This window comes from Vipera ursinii, assembly GCF_947247035.1.
Source record: "Vipera ursinii genome assembly, chromosome: 7".
In the NCBI taxonomy this organism is placed as follows: Eukaryota; Metazoa; Chordata; class Lepidosauria; order Squamata; family Viperidae; genus Vipera; species Vipera ursinii.
This window is the reverse complement of record NC_139521.1, coordinates 56,254,093-56,278,715: the sequence shown is the minus strand read 5'-3', so window position 1 is coordinate 56,278,715 and position 24,623 is coordinate 56,254,093. Positions and strand designations below refer to the sequence as shown.

Below are 24,623 nucleotides of genomic sequence, written 5' to 3'. Positions count from 1 at the left end.
ATCACAGTGTTAAACTAAGATTGTGATAAGTAAGTTGTGCACAACTGAAATTCATGTGTATATTTTGCAGTAGCCTATTAAGGGAAAAACACTTCTGCCAACTAGAAAGAAAGATGGATTTCTCAAATTTGATGTTCTCCCAAAGTACTGAATTCCGAGACTACGAGACCAATCTGAGTTGTCTTTCCAGACTCCCAGTAACAAAGCTACAGCAAGAAACGTAGGAAAAGGATGGAAGTATATCAAAAAGAGGTTTGAGCTATTTTCAGTGTACAGAAATCTGGAACCTACTTGGCAAATTGACGGTTAGCATGATGTATACAGTACAAACCCAGGATTGTAGTAGTTCACATAAGCTGTCCATGAGGTATCCCTCTAAATGTTTTCAATTAATTTTACTTTATGATGTAATGGAAGTAGAACTTTTATTAATTACTGAGGAATAACCATCTTAATTATTCTGAATGTACAGTATTTCATTCCAATTTTAATTCAATTACTATGTACATTGAATCAAATTTAGCTCTGTCCTGACTTCACCCACATTGGAGTACAATACAGTACATGGCACACTCCTGAAGGCTCTTTCTGGCCCCTAGTTTGAGAAAGAGCAGCACCGTGTGGCGATGCCATGGTTTCCCTGCCCAGCAAACAGTATTGCATTACTTCAACCTCTGGCATCAGCAGGAGGAAGCAACAGGATAGGATTAACATCTGAGCAAATAAAAGTAAATAATTCATGGTGCCTGACTGATTTGAAAGTGACCCTGTCTCAAGCCTCTGGCTGTTCCAAATGTCAGCAAAAGGTAACAATCGCAATTTTAAAAAAAGCTAAAGAACAGCAATATTTCATGTTTGGAACACAATTATATTTCTATTCCAACCAATGACAAAGTTTTTCTGTGGCAAGTTTTTCCTTCTTATACATCTATTAACAGGTCAAGTTAACAAAGCCATGCAGTGAACTGCTTTCCTAGCATAGTTACGTAGTTACAGATTGGAACAATTCTGAAAACAATTCGTTTTCATTTCTGGGCTAAGGCAGAAGAAAGATGATTTGTTTTCTTAGCAAATCATCTTACTTACTTCAACAAGATACAGTGTTCAATAAGATACAGTGAATGGTTTGAAGATAATAAAAATTTAAACACAGAAAGAGAGGAATAAAAGCGACCTCGGTGGATAGGAAGTCAAGTGTCACACACATGTATAGAATAGTAATGACAGAGAAGTTCAATATCACAAGTACCACCAAAAAGAGTAAAATAATTTAAGGTTTTATGCCATTTCTTCAGTCAGTGTGCTTTCAATTGTTTACTCACACTTGTCTCAACTCCACAGACAGATCTGAAAGAAAACACTAGAATGAAGAGGAATTGGGAACCAGCTGTTCAATTCTGGCTATGGTTCAGTATGTTAAGAACACTAACTTTGTTGAAATGAAAAGATGAAGAAATAACAGTAAGGAGCTTGTCTGTAAACAAGAAACTTCTGAAGATCAACACAACAGGACCTTTGCATTGGGGCCTCTAAACCAAATTTTATAAACAACTCATGGCAGAAGAGTTCTGGAGAACCATGAATCAAACAAAGGTCTTGTGGTGAAGCACTGCTGCCTGGAGGAGACCGTATTGATAAATGAACTCAGGAAGTCAGCCGAAATGAACAAAACAAATGGATGAAGGACTTAGCAAGCTGTGGTATATGACGTCGTACCTCAGTTGGTCCAGCATACATCATCGGAGAGGGAAATATGGCCACAACAGTTGTTTCTGGATTCAATATTCCTTCCTCTAGCACTGCTGCATGTTGCTTCATTCGCCACATCAGAGGAACATCATCATCCTTTGTCCAGCCACCCAGAGGATGCAAAAGCAGAACTGGGCGCCTGTAACCTCGATCCAGAAGCTGCTTATGAGTATCTTGCATCAACAGGGCGTGTCCATTGTGCACAGGGTTACGCAACTGGAAAGCAAAGACAGCATCTGAAGAAAGAAGGGAGAGATGTCAACAATTCTAGAAGTAGCAAATCAACAATTCTAGTAGTCAATGACAAGTGAGCACCAATGTTTTATTCAACTCTGTTTGGCTTATAATATACATATAAAAAAGAGGGGGGAAGGATTGTCAGAGATAGCCAGTTGCAGAGAGATGTCTCAATGGATTGTCCCCCTAATTATGGCTAATGTTTTAAAGATCAGAATACAATAGTATGAACACTGATATGATGAACTATAGTTCTACTGGTAATCATCAAAATCCTATAGTCAAGAGTATCTGGCTCTCATTTCCCTCAAAGAGGACATTCTGTTAATACTATGTCATCCCTATTTCATGCCAAAGATCTATCAAACCACTGCATATAAAATACCTTGACACTGCCTACTAATATAAGCTGGGGGGGGGGGAAATAGTACCAGCAGGAATGTTTAAATAGCTGCCAAGAAAAGTGCAAGCTAGCATTAAGGACATGAAAGATATCCAGCCACTTAATGTAGTTGCTTTCATCGATGTGGTTTTTGTATGTCTTAAACTCAAACTGAACTGAATCCCACAGCTAAAGCAACAGGATTTCCCATCTGCCCTCCCCCCACCAAAAACAAACAAACAAAAACCCCAAAGGAGGGTTGTCACCTCTTTATCAAAGTGAAGAAAAGAAGCATACGTGTAAATAAGTGAAATATGGTGATGGCAACATATTCAAAAGCTATTTCTCTATCCCCTGCGGCTGGCCATGGTAGGCCAACTCTACTATAATCAGAGATAAAAAAATAGCTGTACAGATGGATTGTTGATGCTGGAATAGAGCCATGTTCTTCAACAAAATTATAAACTTGTTTATATTCTGCATGCATCCATAATTGTTTGCAAGTTATTTTTCATATTTATTATGGAGAACTTCAGCAGTTTTGTTCTGATTTCATGCTTGATTTTTTTCCCCATAAGCATTCAAGATATGCAAAAGTCAAGTTGTTCAATTTTAGACAATGAACTACTTCTTTAAATCAATTTAACATCCAGTTTCTGGACAATAACTAGTTTATCAATTTTAAGTAAATACTGTCAAGACCTCAGTTCCAATACATCCCAGAGAAGAGATTTGAGTTTGTGAACCCAAATGCTAATTATTTGAAGGAAATATTTGGAGCCAAAATTCCAAGGTAAAAATGCACACTTTAAATAAAGTTTGAGATTGGCAGTCATTTTTTCCCAGCTTAGCGATGGAGTGCAGGAGGGAGAGGATATCATGGTAATATTCCTTGAGGCCAACAAAAGTCATAAAATATAGTATGCCATCTGTAAAGTTTTCAAAAGTCTTCATTAAGCAAGATACTTAAAAATTTAGGAGGAAAAAACATAGATGTGAAATGGATTATAGACGTTTTAAGCCATATCTACAGCAGATTAGCCATTAAAATGTTGCAATAGTTTGCAGTCATAAAACTAGGCTCTTGCAGATCCAGAACAAATATATTTATAATATGTTTTTATTTTAAAGTAGCAACTCTAAACTTCAAGCCCTCTTCCCCACAATTTTTGAATACACACTGGTCCTGTTTTCCCAAGCTATAACAGCACAGAAAAAGCAATCTGTCAGACTACTATTGATCTGTTTCTTATTTTGCCAGCATAATACAAACTGGAAAATGCTAGAGTGAAAACAAACTGACTATACCATGGTCTTCTTCATCGCTAGGTTGTAAGCCTAGAAAAGTCTTTCCAAAAGATTTTTTTCTTAAACACTTTAATACCATTTATCACCACTGAGCATAATATTCCTATGTTTGTTTCCATATAATACAAAACATAATACAAAATAAACCAAAATTTATCCAGATTACTGGAGACCATAGTCCCAGACAGCCATTATGGAAGAAGAAAGTATTGTGCAGGCAGTCAAAAAGATTTGGAAGTTTGGGTTAGTGTACTCTTTTGGAATACCAAATTTTGCCACTTCAGAGTGCAGTCAGAAACAGTAAAAAAATGGCAAAACCTATTATGGCTTTGTGTGTGCGCGCTTCTCCCCCTTTACAGTTATTGGTTTTCATGATTGCAGCCACAGAAACAGTGTTCTGTTGAAAATAAAGATCGGACTCTACAGCAAGGGTGGGCAATTAATTTTCCCAGGAAGCCACATGAGAAACTGGGACTGTTGTGGAGAGCCGATGCCCACCCAGCCAATCCTGCCCCACCCCCGCCAAGATTCCTCCCCCATCACTGCCTTGCCCCATCTATGCCGCTGCTCTGACCCTGCCGATGTCACCTGCCCTGCCAACATTGCTATGCCCCCCAACACCCCCTGGCAATACTCCACCTCTGCTGATGCCACCTCCCCACCAACATCACGGACCAGACAGGAACAGCTGAATGGCCATAAAATGCCCAGGTCTGCTCCACAGCATTGTCCAGGGCAGGTTTCTAGAAAGTGGCAGCCAGATTTTCTTCTTTATTACGCATTGCCATTTAAGAACTCACCAGCATTCATGTCTTTGAACTTCTGCTTTAACTCAGCAGGTGTGAGACGGTACTGGTCAAGACCATCATTCCAATAAATTCGATCCAGGACTTGAAGATCACCACCCACTAGCCAATCCCCTTGTTCCATAACCATCTACGAAATGTAAAAAAGCAGACTATCAATAGCAATGTGAATGGGGACAAGATAACCTATATGAACAGTTGCTCTGAGCATCCTAAAATAGTCTTGGTTAATCCAAATCTCTGGTATTGTGACTTTTGAGTTGCTTTTTGCCATGAATTACTCATATGCACAAACATACAGCTAGTCCTCAACTTATAACCAGTCGCTTAGTGAATGTTCAAGTTATAATCTACCTGAAAAGGGGGATCTACGACCCGGAACTAAAGTTCTGACAGCCCCCGCCAACAGTCACATGACCACATTTCGAGCACTCACCAAGACGTTTATGGTCGTTTGCAATGTCCTACAATTATGTTGCCACATTGTATGATGGTTTTACCACTTACTTCTGGGTTTTGGCAGAACTGCACCATAGCAAATAATGGATTTAAGTTAATGACCATAGCATTTGCATTTACGATTACTGTGCTAAACTGCTGCAAAAAATGTCATAAGATCAGGTCAATCACGTAACCAATCCATTTTATGACTGTTACAAGTTATGACTGTATTGTGCAGGCTCCATTATAGTTGAAACTCAAAGACTACCTATATCAGAACTTCTTATTAACTTTCCCCAACAATTTCATATTTCCTCAAACTTTAGATTAGCATGTCATGCTATTGTTTTGCTACAAACTCTATGTTTTGCATTACCATACATTGATTTATCCTAATGAAACCTGAAAAATAATCTGGAAAATATGTTTTTATACCTCTTCAAAAACTATAGTGCCATTATGTGCTGTCTTTGAGAAGACAGGATGGGGTTGATTTGGGGGTGATCAGTAAATCCTTGGCATTGAAAAGACTAATACGGTCAAGCAGGTAGCTTTATAGCATTAAATTAAATTGAAACATTGATCAAGGTTTAAAAGAATTATTAAATTTCAAGGTTCATAGTTAACAGAGCTTTTTAAAATTAACAGCGTTTAAAAGATTTAAAACAAAACTTCCCAAAGTTGACAAATTAGTTCGCCAAACATATATATGCTGAAACCTAAAAATAGTAACTTTTGATTCAAGACTCCATTTAACCACAGAGCTCACTTTGAACCATTCATTGTCTTATAGCCTGACTGATCTCATGGATAATTACTGTAGATAAGCCTACTGAGTACTGAGTATGATCAAGAAAAAAAAAACAGGAATCATATCTCTGATCCTGCTTTAAATTATCTTGAATCTAAATTTAGCTTCATCATTACAATTAAGAGATCAGTTTAACAGATAATTTAAACTGCTTGTCAAAATAAAAGATGAACGGAATGCTGCAGTCTGTTATTTTAATCTGGTCAAGGCCTGAGGCAGAAAAAGGGCAGATGTTTTTCTGTCATTACTGCTGAATAATTCATTTCAGAGTGTTTCCTCTAGGATCACACTATATTTATAAGCCAGATGAGAGAAATTGCTGCCCAGTTCAATGACAGTATATGGGATTTACACGAATTTGTTTGTACCAAAAGATATGCAATCACTCTAGACTTACTTGAACAGGCTAGGCACAAAAAGACTGTAGAGAAATGACTGATGTAACAAGAGTGTTATCTGAAAAGGTTTGTGCCATAGGGTAGAGGTCCCCAATCTTTCTGGTTCCACGGACCAGCAACAGCGGCAGTGGGGAGGTGATGGTTTTGTGTACGCAACCGAATCCTGCATATGTGCAAATGAAGCATCGTATGCTCATCCAGTACCGGTGTATGGTTCCGGGGGTTGGGGACCCCTGTCATAGGAAACATACTGCAACCACTCCAATAATGTTATTCACCAACGTTATTTATAACCATATTTACACTATAGAAGGACTGCAGATTAACAATAACATTAGATTAATGATAAAATTAGCTGAAAAAGCTACCTTGATATATGGGTGCTCTTTGCATGTTGTTCCCCACTGTCTGGCACAACGTTCTTCTTTTCGCTGCTCGTAGAACTCTGGGTTGCGAACAATAGCCACGCGCCGGTCATCATACAGCAAAGCAAAAGCTGTACATCCATCCAGTCTCTCCTTGTCCTCCTCTGTAACGGACAGCACTATAGGCACTGATAAATTAATGACTCCACCTAAAAAAAGCAGACATTTGAATAACAAGTATCTCCAAGTCTCCCCAAAAATATATTAAAATTAAGAATAAGCCAACCAGAACAGCCAATTTCCAAAATTCAGTGCAAGGTACACCTCTTCATGTACAATTCACTTCTAGAATGGAGACAGCATTGCCCAAACATTCAGATCTATTGGTTCGGAAGGAGGAATGGAACATTTCAGGAGCAGACTATACGTTCTGCACACAATTATTCTAATCTACAATGTTCTGGCTGTATTCATCCTTTGATGATGAAATAGATGAAATCCGTTGCCTGCTCTGTTCTTGAGGCATAGATAGACCTGCTTAGCACTTCTGGATTTTCATTCCTCACCAATATGATCAGAGTAACAAATGATAAACTACAGCTCTTACTGCTCTAGGATAGCAAATGAGTGACTCCTTTCTCTGCCCTGCAGAGTGTCTTTTATTCCAACATTTCATTTTCTCTAAAAAGCAAACAGCAGCTCTTGATCAAACTCTTTTTTCCAGCACTGGTTTGCTGCTGCAATCTTTTTAGGGTTCTGGAGCAGTTCAATATCACTGAACACCCCCAAAGAAAAAAAGCTCACATGAAAGGACCCATATTCCTAACTTTGAGGATAAAAGCATTCAAAATTGGGTATTCAAGGGTCATTTTAGCATACAAAAATGAAAAATGTGATCTTTAAATTCAAATTTCACCAACATTTTCCAATCATATATTATTATAAAACTGATACAAAGGCAGGTTTGGCTTCATGAAATCTTTTATTTGAAAGTAAACGTAAGAGAAATATTACAAAGACATAGTAAAGCTACTATTCAAGAAATCCATCAATCCTAATATTACATCAATTATAATACACAGTTTTTATCCTAAACTGATCAATGCTATTAACAGTTCTTCATTATTCTAAAATATGAGTTTACCATAATGATGAAAAAATACGTTTCAGCCCGATAGTTTAAACATACATTAATAAACTTTTTTTTCAAAGTTCTTCTCAAACCCAGTTAGCATGGCCAATGGTAGTGGCCAAACCATCTGGAAGCTACCAATTTGCCTACTTTTGGACTGAATCCTTACTACTCCGTTTACTACTTCATGTTTCAACAATTGCCAAATTTCCCTTTTTTCGTGCTTCCAGGATGTTTTTACCTGAAATTCTAAAAACGGCATTACTTTCCTATTCCAGCATGTATTGTTAAAATACTGAATATTGTATCCAGTATTGTGATCTATGCTTTTAAGACACCATCTCTTTTCTTACATCTTTAATCGTTGTTTTGTGAAGCTCATAAAGAATCCTGGCAAGCCTCTTCTCTATAATAGCCCTTTCTTCCAATGAACCTTCCATATAAGCCAAAACAATGAAAAGATATAGCCAGAACACAGGGTCATTGAGTAAGAACAGGAATATCAATTTATACTTGGAGGGAAAGGACAAGATGAGAAAAACAGAAAACTAAGACCAGGATCAGTAAGACAAAGCTAAACAAACCACATTAGACCATAGCCTGATCAATAAGCCTACCTATTATGGTTTGCAAATCATGGATGACTGGGTTTAGCCATAGAATTTTCCTGAAACTTTTTCTGAACCTAAACCCATATTGTTCTATCAGAAGCATGTCAAAGACTCATTCTCTAAAATTTGTGGATTTGGCTAGAACAAAAAATTAAAAGTGTTTTACATATTTAATTGAAACTGAATATAACTAACATGATTACTCTCCAGATGTGTACTTAATAATGTCCGGCTTCTGTCACATTCAACTTGTAATTTTGTTTTGAAGTCTCCCAGGGCCAAATATAGCCCAGGACCTTGAGTTTGAAATAAACAATGGTTGATGAAATATAATGGCCCAGCTCCGAAAGAATAAAGATATTTTCAAATTTCCAAGTTGGAATATAGCCAATTTTTTTCACACACACAGCTGATTATTATTAAGTGCAAATGGGAGAATTATATATAGTCTCTCTGCAAGATTAATGGACCGTGTGGTCAACTTGAAATGTCTTACCATCCAGTAGACAGTCAAAATGAAGGCACTGAAGATATTCTCTTTCTCTCATAAAGCCATTAAGTGGGGTTGCCCAGCCCTCCGCAAGAACTTGAACCCACTGCATATCAACCTGTAAATATATGTTTCATAAGTACTAGATTCTGGGCATCCATTTAGAAAGACAACATGAGAAAAATTTGGTAAGTTATGATTCTTAGTTCATCCATAGAGTGACCTACCATACCAATACAATATATGGCCAGGGTCTCACAACCTTGACAGCTTAAAAATGTGTAGACTTCATAGGTTGGGGAATTCTGAGGGTTGAAGTCCACATATCTTCAAGGTTGAGAAACACTGCATAAGAGGGTTATGATATGTTTCAATAATTCACCATTACTGAGAATAACAAAGCAGAACAACTTTCTATGTGTAACCTGCTTATAGAAACCATCTACTTCAAGATTTGTTCATATTTGATTGTGTTCATTAAAAATGTTCATTTGATGTTTTGTGTGTCTACTCAAGTATGTATGTAGGAAATGCAAGACATTAATTAAACTATAGGGGTACTTTAGTGAGTTATAAAGGCTATGGAAAGGAAACATCAATCAGATGGATTTGTAAATCTAATTCACGAAAATTAGATGAATTTGACGGTGGAAAACAATTATCTCTTTCTTGTGTTTGTGTTTATCTTTCAAAACTGAGCCAGGCTCGTAAATAACTATCCAATTCGCTCAGATGAACAAAGTATTTCTGGCAGTAAAACACATATTTTCACAATCTGGATGGCTGGGAGAGTTTTTCTTTATAGCATAAAATATGACAAAGGTTTATAGGTAAGAAAAGATGTATGGCACAAATAACTAACTCGAGTTATATGTGAACAAGTGAGATACTATAGCTACTTGTGTAAACTTTTTTGCAAGTTTCCCACTACCTTATTTATTTCCAGAGTTGGCAATGTGTCTGCATCTGTTTTGGCCAGCTTAAGTTTATTTTCAGGCACATATAGTTCTTTCACCTCATAAGAGGCATCCACTGGTACAATATCCTATGGAAAAAAATGGATAAACAAAAGTTATTTAAGCATTTATGATGCTAAAAAGCAATTTTCACAATGTCACTTGGATTTGTGCTATTACTTTAGTACTTGAGGTTTCTGAAAAAAGCAGTGCTATTTGTGGAAAAAAGCAACAGTAATAGCATTTACACTTATATACTGCTTCACAATGCTTTACAGCATTCTCTAAGTGGTTTAGGGAGTCAGCATATTGCCCACAACAATCCTCATTTTACCAACTTTGGAAAGATGGAAGGTTGAGTCAATCTTGAGCCAGTGAGAATCAAACTCCTGAACTGCTGGCAGCTGACAGTCATCAGAAGTAGCCTGCAGTACTGCATTCTGACCACTGAGCCACCAGGGCTCAAATGTAGCACACCAGAGAATTCTAAGAGGTGTTAATAAACTTATTCGGTAAAGATAGTCCTTGACTTACAACAGTTCGTTTAGTGATGGTTCAAAGTTACAACACCACTGAAAAAAGTGACAAGACCATTTTTCACATTTATGACAATTGAAGCATCCCCATGGTCATGTGATCAAAATACATGGCAACTGACTCATATTTATGACAGTTGCAGTGTTCCAGGGCCATGTGATCCCCTTTTGCAACCTTCTGACAAGCAAAGTCAATGAGGAAGACAGATTCACTTAATAACCACGTTACTAATTTAATAACTGCAGTGATTCACTTAACAACTGTGGCAAGAATGGTCACAACGTGGGACAAACTCATTTAATAAATGTCTCGTTTAGCAACTGCAATTTTGGGTTCACTTGTGGTCATAAGTCGAGGACTATATATTCCTTTACAGCCCTAATATATTCGTAGGCAGATAACTCTTTATCAGCCAGAACTAGAGATCTCAATGGAGGAAGAAGGGAAAAGAGGAGAGAACCAATTCTGAAATGTTCAGGTACCCCAGCAATGCCATCTCCTCCGAGTTCTCCCAGGACATACAAGCAAGAAAGACAGTTTTCTCCTCCTTCACTTTTTAGGGAAATGGACCAATTCCCTGCCTTCAGAAAAAGCGCAAAAACCATTTGCTCCCTCTCAACCCATTAAATCATATTGCATAAAGTGCTGCTCAGAGAAATTGCAGCTGTACAGTCTTTTATTCCTCATCTCCTTTCTCTGGGCATTGAGAATGGGCAATCCCCAAACTACTAACCTATGGACAATGCCATTCCCTTTTGCAAGAACGTATTTTGGATTAAACCAGTACCGTACAACATAACATTTGCTGAACAGCATGTAGAAGTATGCAGACAACCAGAACAACACTCAAGTGGGAAAGGAACATGATGGAGTCACCACAAAGTTAATTTCTCGCCGATGACACATCCCCCAAATTATTTATAACTAAAAACAGTTTTAAATTTTGGTGCCTAAGCAGCCTCTTCTCTCATCCCAAATAAGAGCTATATAATCTTTACAAAGCTGTCGGGTTTGCTTTGATTTTGAAACTGGAAAAATACCCTGCAGTTTCCTAAAACAATGCTGTTGTTCACAAGTCATAACAAACACTGTCTGGTCTTCAGTTCTTCCATTTACTGCAAGTAATATGAAGCTGGAATATCTTCAGCAGAATATTCTCAAGATACAGGACCTGGGAATCCTCTATCTAAGCCTAATTGGCATAGTTTGAGTAAACAGCTTAATAGGATACAGTGGGAACATCAATGAGAAATTAATAAGGGAAAGGATTCTCAAAGGGAACAGCAACTGTTGTCCTATGAAGCCAGATTGTTTATAAGCAAAAACTGATTATTTGAAAAACATCCATCAAAGCACTTAGAAATCTGCCACAAAGGTTAGTGCTTATAGCATCTGGGCAGCTGCCATTTAGTTCTCTGAAAATGGATAGGGTTACCTACTGACAGATGCAAAGAAAAGAATTACTGGTTTCAAAAAGAACTGGACCCTCCTTTATGCATTATTATTGCATAAAAACTGTTAGGCAACATTCAATATTCAAGCTTGGTTTCAATCTTGAAACAGATAAAAATATAGAGCATGTTCTATCACATTTGTGAAAAAACTAGAGCTACATTTGCATCAAACAAACAAGTCTAAAATATACTGATCTCAGCATCCATTTAGGCAGTCATGAAACTCATCCAAGAGCCTTGGTGGAGCAGTGGGCTAATGCCTCCTTAAGTAACACCAGCTGCCTGCAATTATTGCAGGTTCGCATCCCACCAGGCTCAAGGTTGACTCAGCCTTCCATCCTACCGAGGTAGGTAAAATGAGGACCCAGATTGTTGGGGGCAATAAGCTGACTTTGTAATAATGCCGATTGGGGGGGGGGGGCGAAAGCCCTAATAAGCAGGCATATACATAGAATGAAGGCTATTGCTAAGCACATTTGATTTGTGCTTAGATTGTAAGCCACCCTGAGTCTTCGGAGAAGGGCGGGATATAAATGGGATTAAAAAATAAATAAATAAAAATAAATAAATTTAATTTTCAGTATATGAAAAGAGGTGAAATAAATATGGCTTCTAATTGCCTTAAAAACAAGGCAATCAGTTTGACAGAAGGTACTCAATGAATGCACAAATTCCATTTTCCAATAATAGAAAATGGAATTGTTTAATTGCAAGATTTTGTAATTATTTAATAGTAAATATTATTTATTTAACTGACAATTGTAAAAGGCCTTTCTGTATCATTATAGTCTCATACGATTAAAGCGATACTTGAAAGTTATATATAGTTACAATTAACAGTTTCAGAAACCTGGAAATTTTAATATATTTATATCATTAAACTAATGAAATGATTTATTTACAGAACTTCAATTTTATACTGGATAGAAATTAATTATAAACATATACCAAAATTTACTATTATTTATTAAAAACAAAATATCATATTAATGTTTTTATGAAACACAGAGATTAGATTTTTATAAAAAGAAACATTTAAATGTATATTGTTTTATTTTTAAAAAAAACATTGTGTCCTAAAGAATCTCTTATCAAACTAATAAGACTGGGAGATTTTTAATGTAAAATACTATTTTCTCACATTAACACAAATGGAAACTATTTTATGAGGTAAAACATTTGTTTTTACATACAGTAACATGCTGTATTTTTTCTACTTTGTTTCTTCAATGTTATTTGCTCTAAGCAAAGAATTAATCATATCGTAAGATTCTCATCAATTCTGTTAGTTTAAACATGTGATCCAATGCATATATTACAGCATTTGCATTTCAACAATGCACCATATAAAGACAAACATTGGTATATAAACAAAATTTTAAAATTAGGCTGAGAAATGAAACTCAGCTCCTGAAATGAGCAAGTATTCTAAAGTTTTGAAATATTTAAAGATTTAAAACATACACACAAATGCACACACGTATAATATATATTTATTAAATGTAATGTTCCTGTTACATATATATATATATATATATATATATATATATATATATATATATATATATATATATATATATATATATATATATATATATATATATATATAAAATATTAGTTTATAGTAGAAATATATCCTCAACTCCTATTAATTCGGAACTGCTCAGTGGAAACACTATCTTAGAAGGACCTCTAGTGACAACTTGAAAATTGTGCTGATTTGAGAATTAATGTTACTTTAAAAAGTATTCCAAGATATTAACTAAAATACCATTGCTCCTAATTTCAATACCCTCATCATAAGAAACTGAATTTGACATATTTACCAATGCACTAAATTTACATTACCTTAATTTACCCAGCCAACAATACGTTGTATAGTACAGGTAGTCCTCAACTTAGAATAGTTCATTTAATGACCATTCAAAATTACAACAGCACTGAAAAAAGTGACTTATGACCATTTTTCACAATTACAGCCATTGCAGCATCCCCATGGTCACATGATCAAAATTCAGACACTTGGCAACTGACTCATATTTGACAGTTGCAGTGTCCCAGGGTCATGTGATCAGCTTTTACAACCTTATGACAAGAAAGTCAGTAGGGAAGCTAATTTAACAACTTCAGGAATTCACTTAACATTGTGGTGAAAAAGGTCATAAAATGGGGCAAAATTCATTTAACAACTGCCTCCCTTGGCAACAGAAATTTTGGGTTTAACTGTTGTAAGTTGAGGACTATTTACAGTAATTGAGAATTGGATAAAAACTGTATACTTACTATGGAATTGTATCAGTTATGAAATCAGTGCCAGCCTAACAACAATCTTACAGCAAATTATGAAGATCGCTGCCCAAACTAATAAGCCTTTGATTAATAAAAACACAAACAAGAAGTGGTGCACTGGATAGTTCATGAGGATGCAGCAGGACTAGATATTACATGTATAAAGTCTGAAGGGGGTTAAAAAATAATTTTAACTGTGTATATTTTCAGTATAAAGATTAATTTCAAGACGTACAAAACAAATTATGAATCTCTATCAGTCCTCAGGGTGGAAACACTTTTAATCTTAGCTTTGTATTTTTTCCAATGAAGTACTTGTAACTTGCTATTCTTTGACATTCTCCTCCAACAGTGCTGATTTTGAAAATATTGCAGGAATGTTGTTTCCAGCTATTTTATCTGCATAGTTCAGCAGGTAAACTGAAGTTGGAAGATGACTAGGTATGTGAAGATATACAGTGGCCTGTTCTGTGGAGTCCTGTAGAATATGGTAAAACTTACTTGAATAAAAGACAATTATCACTAATATGCATCACTTATATTAGAAAACATATTTCCCCAAAATCTGGTAGTCTGAATAAATCAGTAAATGACAAACTCTCCCTAATCACAGAATAATAAATAGTAAAACAAAAGCCAACCATATTTATAACTCTGGTTTGAATATTTCATTTGGGTCTGTTTTCTCTCCTTTGATTCTAAATTGTAGTTTCTCCACTGAAAACAATTTTTCCCATGGTTATATAGATGAAAGAATGGAAGATATATTATCACAGATCAGGTCAGTGCTGCAAATAACTTAAAGAGAACCAATAAAATCAGGATATTCTTTCATACTGATACATAAATTGTTAGGATGATCACATGTCAACTTCAGAGAATCACTATATCAGCAGATACTTCTAGGTTTTAAGGAATAAAACACAAAATTTGAAAAATTCAAATGCACAAAAGTTGTCCCTATGGTCTAGAATACTGGTTTTCAGCTCACAGAAATATCTTAAATGTTTGGCAGGCTTTCTCCCTGCAGACATACACCCCAACACATAGGGGTGAGGACTGAAGGGGAAACCATTTTGAGTACAGGAGAAATTTAGAATTCAATATTTAGAGCCTTCGTACCCGTTCTTGTAGAAGTTCCACAACTTGTTGAACACAATCATTGACATCACAGGAATCTGTTTTGAGCACCAACTCGGGAGCTTCAGGTTTTTCATACTCTGAGTCGATGCCAGTAAAACCTGCATGAAAAACAAAACTTAATACACTTCAGCACTTCAGGTGAGATTTTTATTACTCTGTTGGTCATGCACTAAGGGCCTCACACACATATTTTAGCTTAAAGTAATAAGGAAGTGAACAATATGCTATAGAATTAACATACACCTTGATTGCTTTAGTAACTGATTTTTTTAACCCATGGTATGCAAAGCTGGATCAAGATGTATGCAACAGTACAAATTTAGGTATTTGCTCCTTATTCATCCTAGCAAATAACCTACCTGAATATTTACTAATGTACACGAGTTTGAAAGTCAAAATAATTCAGGCAAATTCAAATATTAAGTGATATCAGCAAAGATTTTAAAGAAAAAAAACCTAAACAAGCAAATGTTAATCATTAACAGACAAGAAAATAAGCAATTAAAACTTTTATATCTGTTTGTTATGCAATGGCAAAACCACAATACCTTTTTTCAATTAGGGAAGCTTAGAAGGGGCACAGTATTCTGGCTAAGCAAAGGTGTTTGATTTGCAATGTCAGATAATTATAAAGAATCACAATTCATATATACATTTAATGAACATTACTATCACCTACAAAGACATTCTATTATAATCCAGCTTGATTCATAACTCCAATGACTAGAATGAGATAATATCCATCTAGTGATCTATATTAACAAAAAGTCAATTAAAGAGCATTTCTATCTGCAGAGTATTTTCATCTGCAGATAGATCAAAATAAATCTTTACAAAAAAGAAAACAAATGATTCTAAGCTATCAGAGCAAATGATATAAGATTTCTTTTGTAGCCTTTAGATCTGTGACTTAACACAGCATCTAAATACAACTAGCAGTGGCTAATATATTAGATTGTGGTTTGCCTTAGGCTTACTTTGTTGAACAAGGCATAACTCGTTGATTAAGCTGGAAACTTTGGTCTACAAATCACAATGACTAGATTTAACCATCATTTTAAGCGAAAAGTAAACAAACTATGTTACAGCATGAAACAGGAACTGAACAACAGTCTCTCAGTTCTGCATCATAAAAATATAAAATGTATGGGGGAAAAATATGTACCAACCTAAGTATTCTAAGAAAAATGGTAAAATGTTAACACTCAGGCTCACCCTCACCTTTAATTTCACCAGCACGAGCTTTTTTATAAAGGCCTTTCACATCCCTCTGTTCACAAACATACAGTGGAGCATCCACAAATACTTCAAAGAAAGGAAGACTTACTACTTCATGAATTTGTCTTGCATTGTTGCGGTCCTAAGCAGCAAAGAAAAAATTTCTGTAACAAAATCTTTTATTACAACGTATGTAGCCACAGCTCCATTACACATGTGCTAATATAAGGAAAGTTTAATACAACCACCTTTCCTTGTAAGCCCAGTTCAGTAACTAAACTTGACTGCAATTAAATTAATTCAGCCCACTAATCTTGATTTGCAAAAATTCTGGCGAGGTTCCCATTTTTAAAATTTATAGTTATTTGAGCAAATCTAGCTGCTGGGGTCACATAGAACTGTAAGGTATAAACTATGGTTTATAAATTGCAATGTGGGATTCATATATCATTTTAAACTGAAACCAATGAATCAGAACTTATAAAGTCCAAACCCTTATTCAGTGCAGTTTAACAAGATGTTTAAGCCCAGCCTTTGCCTGCAAGAGTCAAGTTCATAAATTGCTCTAAGCCAGGGGTGTCAAACTCAATTTCATTGAGGGCCGCATCAGCATTGCGGTTGCCCTCAGGGGGCCGGGTGGGTGTGGCCAGGGTTGGCATGGCCTACTGGGTGGGCGTGGCTAGATTGCGTATGGCCTACTGGGTGGGCGTGGCCAGCTCTACATCGTTCGCATCAAGGGTGCCTATAGGGGCCTGGGTAGGAGTGGGACAGATCTGAGGGTCTCTGGCAGGAGGAGGGTCTCTGGGCCAGGGCCAAGGCAGTGGGGGCCGTACCCTCACTGTTTCCAGGATGGCTTTGCGGGCCGCATGAAACCACTTCGTGGGCCGGATCCGGCCCCCGGGCCTTGTGTTTGACATGTCTGCTCTAAGCCATATTGTAGTTCATCCATTTGTAACAGAACATGATTTGCTAGTATGGCAAATCAGGTCATTCTAGCTTAATAAGGATGAACCACCATATCGTGTAACAGTTATTTAAAATCAAACTTAGCAGCCCTTCTACCGAATAAAAGACTAAAGGGTAACATAATATTTTATTGTACTTGAAATTGTATTTTCCAAATTATATTCCACATACAAATCACTAGTAAAAGAAACAATTTGCAATTCCTTCAATCAAAATCTGTCACTAATATCTAAGTTTATTGTCATTAAGTTTTTATTCACTGCCACCACTTGGAAAGGAAGAAGTACTTCCCTAACTATAAGGTTGCAATACTAATTACTCTTGTATTTTTCAACCAATATCTATAGTTTGCCAGAGTTAAACTGCTTTTATTCATGCCTGAAACTGAGCGGTCAAATGTTTTAGAGAATCTAATTGCTCAAAACACTGACCTAGCCTATAAATAAAAATAACAAGTATTATATTAATCCAACAGAAGATAAATATCTGTAGCCCAGAGTTAAACGTTATTGTTGTTTGTTCTTTGAGCCTGGTTGGTTGCTTGCAGGCATCTCATTACCCAATTTGATAAAATCAAAGTATGAGTGAGTGTAGTGTTTGCTGCCCAATTAGATGCAGTAGCTTGCCCTGACAGTTTTGTTGAGTGTGAAGTTTTCTTCTTGAAGGTCCTTGATTTACATATTGTTTTCTGCTTTGTTGCTTGTCTGGTGCTGACCCGTTTATGAAAGTAGACTACTTGAGGACTTGTAATCTTTTTGTTTCCTTCCTAGAAGGATGATGATGATGATGATTTCACATCCCACAAAATATCCCTTTTCTCTGTTGGGGGTCTGACAAGTTTGTATAGTTTAAATATGGCTTTTGTGCTGTTTTAAACTTTTGATTGGTAGCCACCTGGAGCTGGTTATAAGATGGACGTCCATATAAATGTTTTAAATTAAAATAAAATAAAATAAAGTAATACTGTAGTGGAAATCTATCCATCTGAAGTGTGCAAGAGATTCCACACAAAATTTAATTTGATTCTATTGTCCATTTTCAGTAATGAATTACATGATCATGCCCTAGAAATGGTAAAATGGAAAGCATGCAATAAAATTAGGAAAACATGCTCACCTGGGTATAAGGAGAAATAAAACTTGTAATGCACACCAAGCCAGCATCTGCAAATAATTTAGCAACTTCAGCAATCCGACGGACATTTTCTTCTCTGTCTTCTGGTGAAAAACCTAGATTCTTATTGAGGCCTTGTCTGATGTTGTCACCATCTAAGGTATAGCATGGAATGCCATGGCATACTAGATATTCTTCAAGTGCCATACTAACAGTGGTCTTTCCAGCTCCAGACAGTCCTACATAATTTTCAAACAAGCAAAGTATTAATTTGTTTCATCTATGCAGACAACTATTTTTACAAGTCAAGAATAAGTTCCAGTGTTCAAAAAAGTGGAAAGACTGGCATGCATGCATGCATGCATGCATTCATTCATTCATTCATTCATTCATTCATTCATTCATTCATTCATTTATTTGGACTTATATGCCGCCCTATCTCCCGAAGGACTCAGGGCGGCTAACAACAATAACATACAATAAACACAGAAGTTAAGATAAAATTAAAATTAAAGGCCTCTGTACAATAAATTAAAATTAAAATAAATTAAAAATTAGAGTTAAAAAATTAAAAACATAATTAAAATCCCTGTCAGTCCAGGTCAGCCAGGTGGAAAAGGAGTGTTTTGAGGCCGCGGCGAAACGACTGGAGATCTTGGGCCATCCGAAGCTCATGGGGGAGCTGGTTCCACAGGGCTGGCGCTCCCACAGAGAAGGCCCTCCCCCTGGGGGTCGCCAGCCAACATTGTCTAGCCGATGGTACCCTGAGGAGTACCTGAAAATTTGTTCAGCCTACCATATTAGTATAATAAATCACGATCTTTATTATAATTATGCCAAAATCAGCCACAATGTCAATGAAATAAAGGAACATAAAATCTGCATAGTGTATAAAAGACATTATGCAAAATATATATTGTGTATATGTATCTTGTATCATCCATTATAAGCCACAAATTAAAAGGGCTCAAAGAACAACAATCTTGGCCCAACTTTCCACAGTTTTCTTTACCTAAAATCATGTACATTCTGATCCATTCTTAGCCAAAAGCCTTTTAAAATGTAACTTTCAATCTAGATAAAGAAGTTAAGTTATTTATACTGACTCACCATGGATTAATAGTTAGCAGCGCAATTCTATTTATTTCAGATAAGGTTGAGAACATTAAGTTCTCAAGTTTCATATCCAGTATTTTCATTTCCCAGTGTAAATGAGCAAATTTAATTTTCCCATGTTCATGCAGAGAAGTAAAATGAAAGAAGTATGATCATCGTACAATATTTTTTTCCTAAGACAAGGACACTTCATATGGGGATCCTAAATTTCCCTTTTATATTTCTCAGTGTTTCCTCTTAATTTATATAAAAGTGAAGGATATGCTCTACCTTACTGTTTCTAATTCTGAATTTTCATAATCACTTGGAAATAATGCAGAGGAAAGATATGATTTTTTTAAAAAAAAACTTGGATATAACACATTATGTCCAAAATTGCAATAATATGTTTTTTCCTCTTTCCAATGAAATGGTACTATTTGGCCAGCAGGCAATAAAGTATCACACATAAAGATTTCTGAAATATTGGTATTATATAAACAGCAAGGTAGAACAGCAAGGTAGAAAAGGCACATCAGACCGAAGAAGGTGATTTGACATTTTATGCTCCTAACACTTGTTAAATTATTAACTTGTATGAACTGCTAATGATGTTGAGAGAAAAATGGAAAAGGCTAAAGTAAACATTTCTTAGGCTGCAGTTTTGTACCTGTTAGCCACACGGTGCATCCCCGAAATCCACTTCTGGTCCCTACCACCTGACCCCTCTTATTTCTGCTAACATGGTGGGCTTGATAGGTGACGTTGGTAGCTCTCTGCATCCCCTGAAATAAAGTAAGTTTAAAAGATAAAATGATGCTGCTTTTTAAACATCCATTAATGCTCATAAAATAGGAGCGCAAACTGGAAAAATCATTATATGAACCCTAGTATAGAACACAAATGTTTCCGTTTATACAGTGTACGACCTCAAAAATCCTAGTGGTGAATACAGCCCAGTTCATGAAATCCACTATGCCACGAGCCACTGTTTACAAGCCACAAGAACCAAGGTGCATACATCAGGTTATCATCAGAATTTTAATTGTGGTTTGATGACCAAATTATCACAGTCAGATTCATACATTGAGCTAAAATGTGTGAAGGAAGTGAGTGGAATGAAGTCAGAACTATGAAAATAGATCTTCCTGATATTTTTATAAACGTGAGTATAAGAGTAAACTGACTGTGATAATCATTCAACCTTTTGCTTTGTTTTTCCTTAGATGCATTATATAGCATTATTATTATATAGCTGCCCATCTCCAACTCATGACTCTAGGCAACTAATAGTAAAAACAAGAACACTCATGGAATCTACAGCCAAAGTAAGAAATAAAACCAACAGGTCAAATCAGCACAACTACTGCATAAACTCTGCCACACATCTGAATCCCTACTGACAGAAGCATCCTTTTAAGGCCTTGGGAAAGGCTGACAGGATTCAGACTTATCTAAGCTGGGAGGAATGATGTTCTAAATGGCAGGTGTTGTTTATTTTATTTTTTTATTTTTATTTTAATTCCATTTATATCCCGCCCTTCTCCGAAGACTCAGGGCGGCTTACAAGCTTAGCAGTAGACTTCATTCTATGTATATGCCTGCTTATTAGGGCTTTCACACCCCCCACAAGCGGCATTATTACAAAGTCAGCTTATTGCCCCCAACAATCTGGGTCCTCATTTTACCTACCTCGGAAGGATGGAAGGCTGAGTCAACCTTGAGCCTGGTGGGACTCGAACCTGCACTAATTGCAGGCAGCTGGTGTTACTTAAGGAGGCATTAGCCCACTGCTCCACCAAGGCTCTGTTGTTGTTGTTAGCTGCGAAGTCATGTCCGACCCATCGCGACCCCATGGACAACGTTCCTTCAGGCCTTCCTGTCCTCTACCATCTTCTGGAGTCCATTTAAGCTCATGCCTACTGCTTCAGTGACTCCATCCAGTCACCTCATTCTCTGTCGTCCCCTTCTTCTATTGCCCTCAATCTTTCCCAGCATTAGGCTCTTCTCCAGTGAGTCCTTCCTTCTCATTAGGTGGCCAAAGTATTTGAGTTTCAACTTCAGGATCTGGCCTTCTAAAGAGCAGTCAGGGTTGATCTCCTCTAGGACTGACCGGTTTGATCGCCTTGCAGTCCAAGGGACTTGCAGGAGTCTTCTCCAGCACCATAGCTCAAAGGCCTCAATTCTTTGGCACTCGGCCTTTCTTATGGTCCAACTTTCACTGCCATACATTGCAACTGGGAAGACCATAGCCTTGATTATATGCACTTTTGTTGACAGGGTGATGTCTCTGCTTTTTAGTGTGCTGTCTAGATTTGCCATGGCTTTCCTCCCAAGGAGCAAGCGTCTTTTAATTTCTTGGCTGCAGTCCCCATTTGCAGTGATCTTGGAGCCCAGGAAAATAAAATCTGTCACTACCTCCATTTCTTCCCCATCTATTTGCCAGGAATTGAGAGGGCCGGATGCCATGATCTTGGTTTTCTTAATGTTAAGTTTCAAAAAGGGCAGGTACCATTACATAAAAAGTCTCTTCTTAGGTCCTGCTAGACAGCACTCCTTAATAGAAGGGACCCAGAAAATGGCTGTTCTGCCAGATCTAATCAGACAGCCATAATCAGAAAGAGATGGCCCCTGAAATAACCGAGTTAAAGTTTGTGATGTCATGGTTACGATAGATAAGACCATTTAAAAGAACTTCAAGGCAGGAATTTCTTCCTTAAAGAGTATTTTTATTTAGCTACAACGGCACATACAAGAGTGAACCCAAGACTAAATTCCCCTCCCCTTGGTTACAAAGTTGCAAGTTTCATTTCCCAACCCAAATTGCTGTCATAAATCACATTCATCAATTGTTACAAAACACAGGCACTCCTCCCAGCTGCTCCAGCCTGCCAAAATGTTATCAACAATGACCTTGGTTCCCATACATGTGAATTGTTTTGGCTAACTGAAAACTACCCACACACCCTCCTTCTTCTAACTGAATATGAGGCAACGAAGGCAAAATGAAAATGGCTTCAATTTGGTTTGTCACAGTGTTGACATGTGACTGTTGTTGTTCAATCGCTAAGTCATGTCCAGCTCTTCAGGAACCCATGGATCATAGCATTCCTATGTTCTCCACTGTCTCCCATAGTTTGCCCTAATTCCTGACTGGTTTAAGACAAGCCAAAGACCAAACACACCACAGATAACCTCAAGGAGCAATCACAATAGCTAACCTTAAGGAGTAACTGGAACAAACCATGATCCTAGAACTCAAAAAAATGCTTACAACCACCATCAATACTACATCTCTAAAACATGTGAGAGTACAGGAAAACAAAACTCCAAAACAAACTGCTCAAACTAAACCCCAGAACCAAAGAGGTTACTGAACTTAAATGGGTTGTCAACATCCAGCTGCCCACTATACTCCTCAGAACACAGGATCCTACAGGAAAGCCTCAACTATAACATAGATGATGCTAATTTATTTTATTATTTATTTATTATTTGGATTTATATAGCGTCCCTCTCCCGAAGGACTCGGGGCGGTGTACAGGGCAATTAAAACACTATATACAACACATAATATACAAAAATTAAAATAAATTAAACCAAGTAGCCCTAAACAATAAAACACATTCTAAAATGTAAAATTTAAAATTTAAAATCTAAAATCCCAGTCCCTCAGTCCAGGCTGGCAAGTTCAAATAGCCAAGTCTTCAGGTCACGGAGGAAAGAGCGAAGGTCAGGAGCCATCCGGAGCTCAACAGGGAGCTGATTCCAGAGGGCAGGTGCGCCCACAGTTAGAGTACTTTGCAGCTTTAGACACAGCATTTAAAACCACAGGACTTGCCATAGAGGCAACACAAAACGTTTTCTGGCTGAATTAAAAACTGAACCTTTGCTTTCCCAGACACAGTTTGTGACTCAAAACATTAAACCAAAAGTTATCTGTAAAATATAAATATCTAGAAAACCAAGCATCTGCACACCTGAATGTGTTCATAAAAAGCAGGGTACAATACTAGAAAGACAAGGTCAATTAACATTATTTTATATAATATGCAAGAAGAAAAAGATAAAGATACACAAATTAAGGCAATAGATTTTGGTTTCAGCTGGCCAAAAGAAATTTTAATAAACAGATTCTTATAAACAGAAGCAATCAGAATTATTTTAAAAAATGATTCATTGGAATTACTAGAAAACATAAGAACTTATTAAGATGAAGTTTCTAAAGCATGTAGATCAGCAGTTCTACAGACCTGTTTTCTAGACCAAAACAAATCTCAAGTCAAAATAAAACTCGAGACAAAGAATTTTATTCATACAGAAAATGGAGAGAATCCAGAACGCTGTTAGCAGTGCCCATTTTCACTTTCATAAAATATCTACCGGTATATGGCATACCCAGCAGCAAGAACAAGCAATCAACTGCATACTAATCAGCTGTTCCAAAAATAGATTTTCTTTAAAAATTATTTAATTCTATAGACCTCTAGCTATTCATTCAGAATCAAGCCAAAAAGACACAAGCTGTCAAACAACTTGGCTTAGTCCAGCATTGTGTTCCATTACAATCTAACTAGTGCTTCTATGAAGAAACATTAATACTGAAAAATAACATCCAAGATAGTTAAAACTCTTCAGCAACTGCTGAGAAAAGTAAAGCAACCTGCTAGCTTCAGTGATCTTTTTTACATTGTCTCACATTTATATGTAGCTTCTGTTAGAAAACCACATTATAGATTTATTAAGGATCTTTTTATTAAATATATGAATAAGTATGTTTTTGACTCATTTATTTAATTGGACAAAAGGTTTCACAAACATTTAACCATTGTATTTAAATTGTTTATCAGCTATGCAGAGCAAATCAAATACTTTAACAGTGTAAGCTTGTAAAGGAAAGATCTTTATAATCAAAAGGTTAATTATATAATGAATAGTCTAGCAGCATCTCCTCATAATGGGTAAAAACATGTAAAGATTTGTTCTAGTCCAGCTCAATATCCATGCAGAAGATTTGTAGTAACAATGTTTAAGTAGGTTTTTTTGCAGAACGTTTAATATTTTCTAGATTGTGGGGTGTTTATACCCTTAAAATTCCTCAGTGGTCTATCCAAATGCAAAT

At 36.5% G+C, this 24,623-nt stretch overlaps 1 protein-coding gene and 1 long non-coding RNA gene across 4 annotated transcripts in view; both read right to left on the bottom strand.

Moving 5' to 3' along the window:
• LOC310643071 overlaps positions 1-24,623 on the bottom strand; it is a 937,169-nt gene that overhangs the window by 632,604 nt on the left and 279,942 nt on the right. The window lies entirely within an intron of this gene.
• The window catches only part of PAPSS1 (3'-phosphoadenosine 5'-phosphosulfate synthase 1), a 46,124-nt gene that overhangs the window by 19,401 nt on the left and 2,100 nt on the right, over positions 1-24,623 (bottom strand). For all 3 annotated transcript variants that reach the window (XM_083366894.1, XM_083366893.1, XM_083366895.1), the window contains exons 2-10: positions 20,172-20,286; positions 18,410-18,645; positions 16,331-16,469; positions 15,089-15,207; positions 9,662-9,775; positions 8,737-8,848; positions 6,501-6,706; positions 4,477-4,612; positions 1,717-1,985 (exon numbers count right to left, since the gene is read on the bottom strand). In XM_083366894.1, coding sequence (XP_083223020.1) covers positions 1,717-1,985; positions 4,477-4,612; positions 6,501-6,706; positions 8,737-8,848; positions 9,662-9,775; positions 15,089-15,207; positions 16,331-16,469; positions 18,410-18,645; positions 20,172-20,283 — 1,443 coding nt within the window. In that variant the 5' untranslated portion in view covers positions 20,284-20,286. The remainder of the gene's footprint in view (positions 1-1,716; positions 1,986-4,476; positions 4,613-6,500; positions 6,707-8,736; positions 8,849-9,661; positions 9,776-15,088; positions 15,208-16,330; positions 16,470-18,409; positions 18,646-20,171; positions 20,287-24,623) is intronic.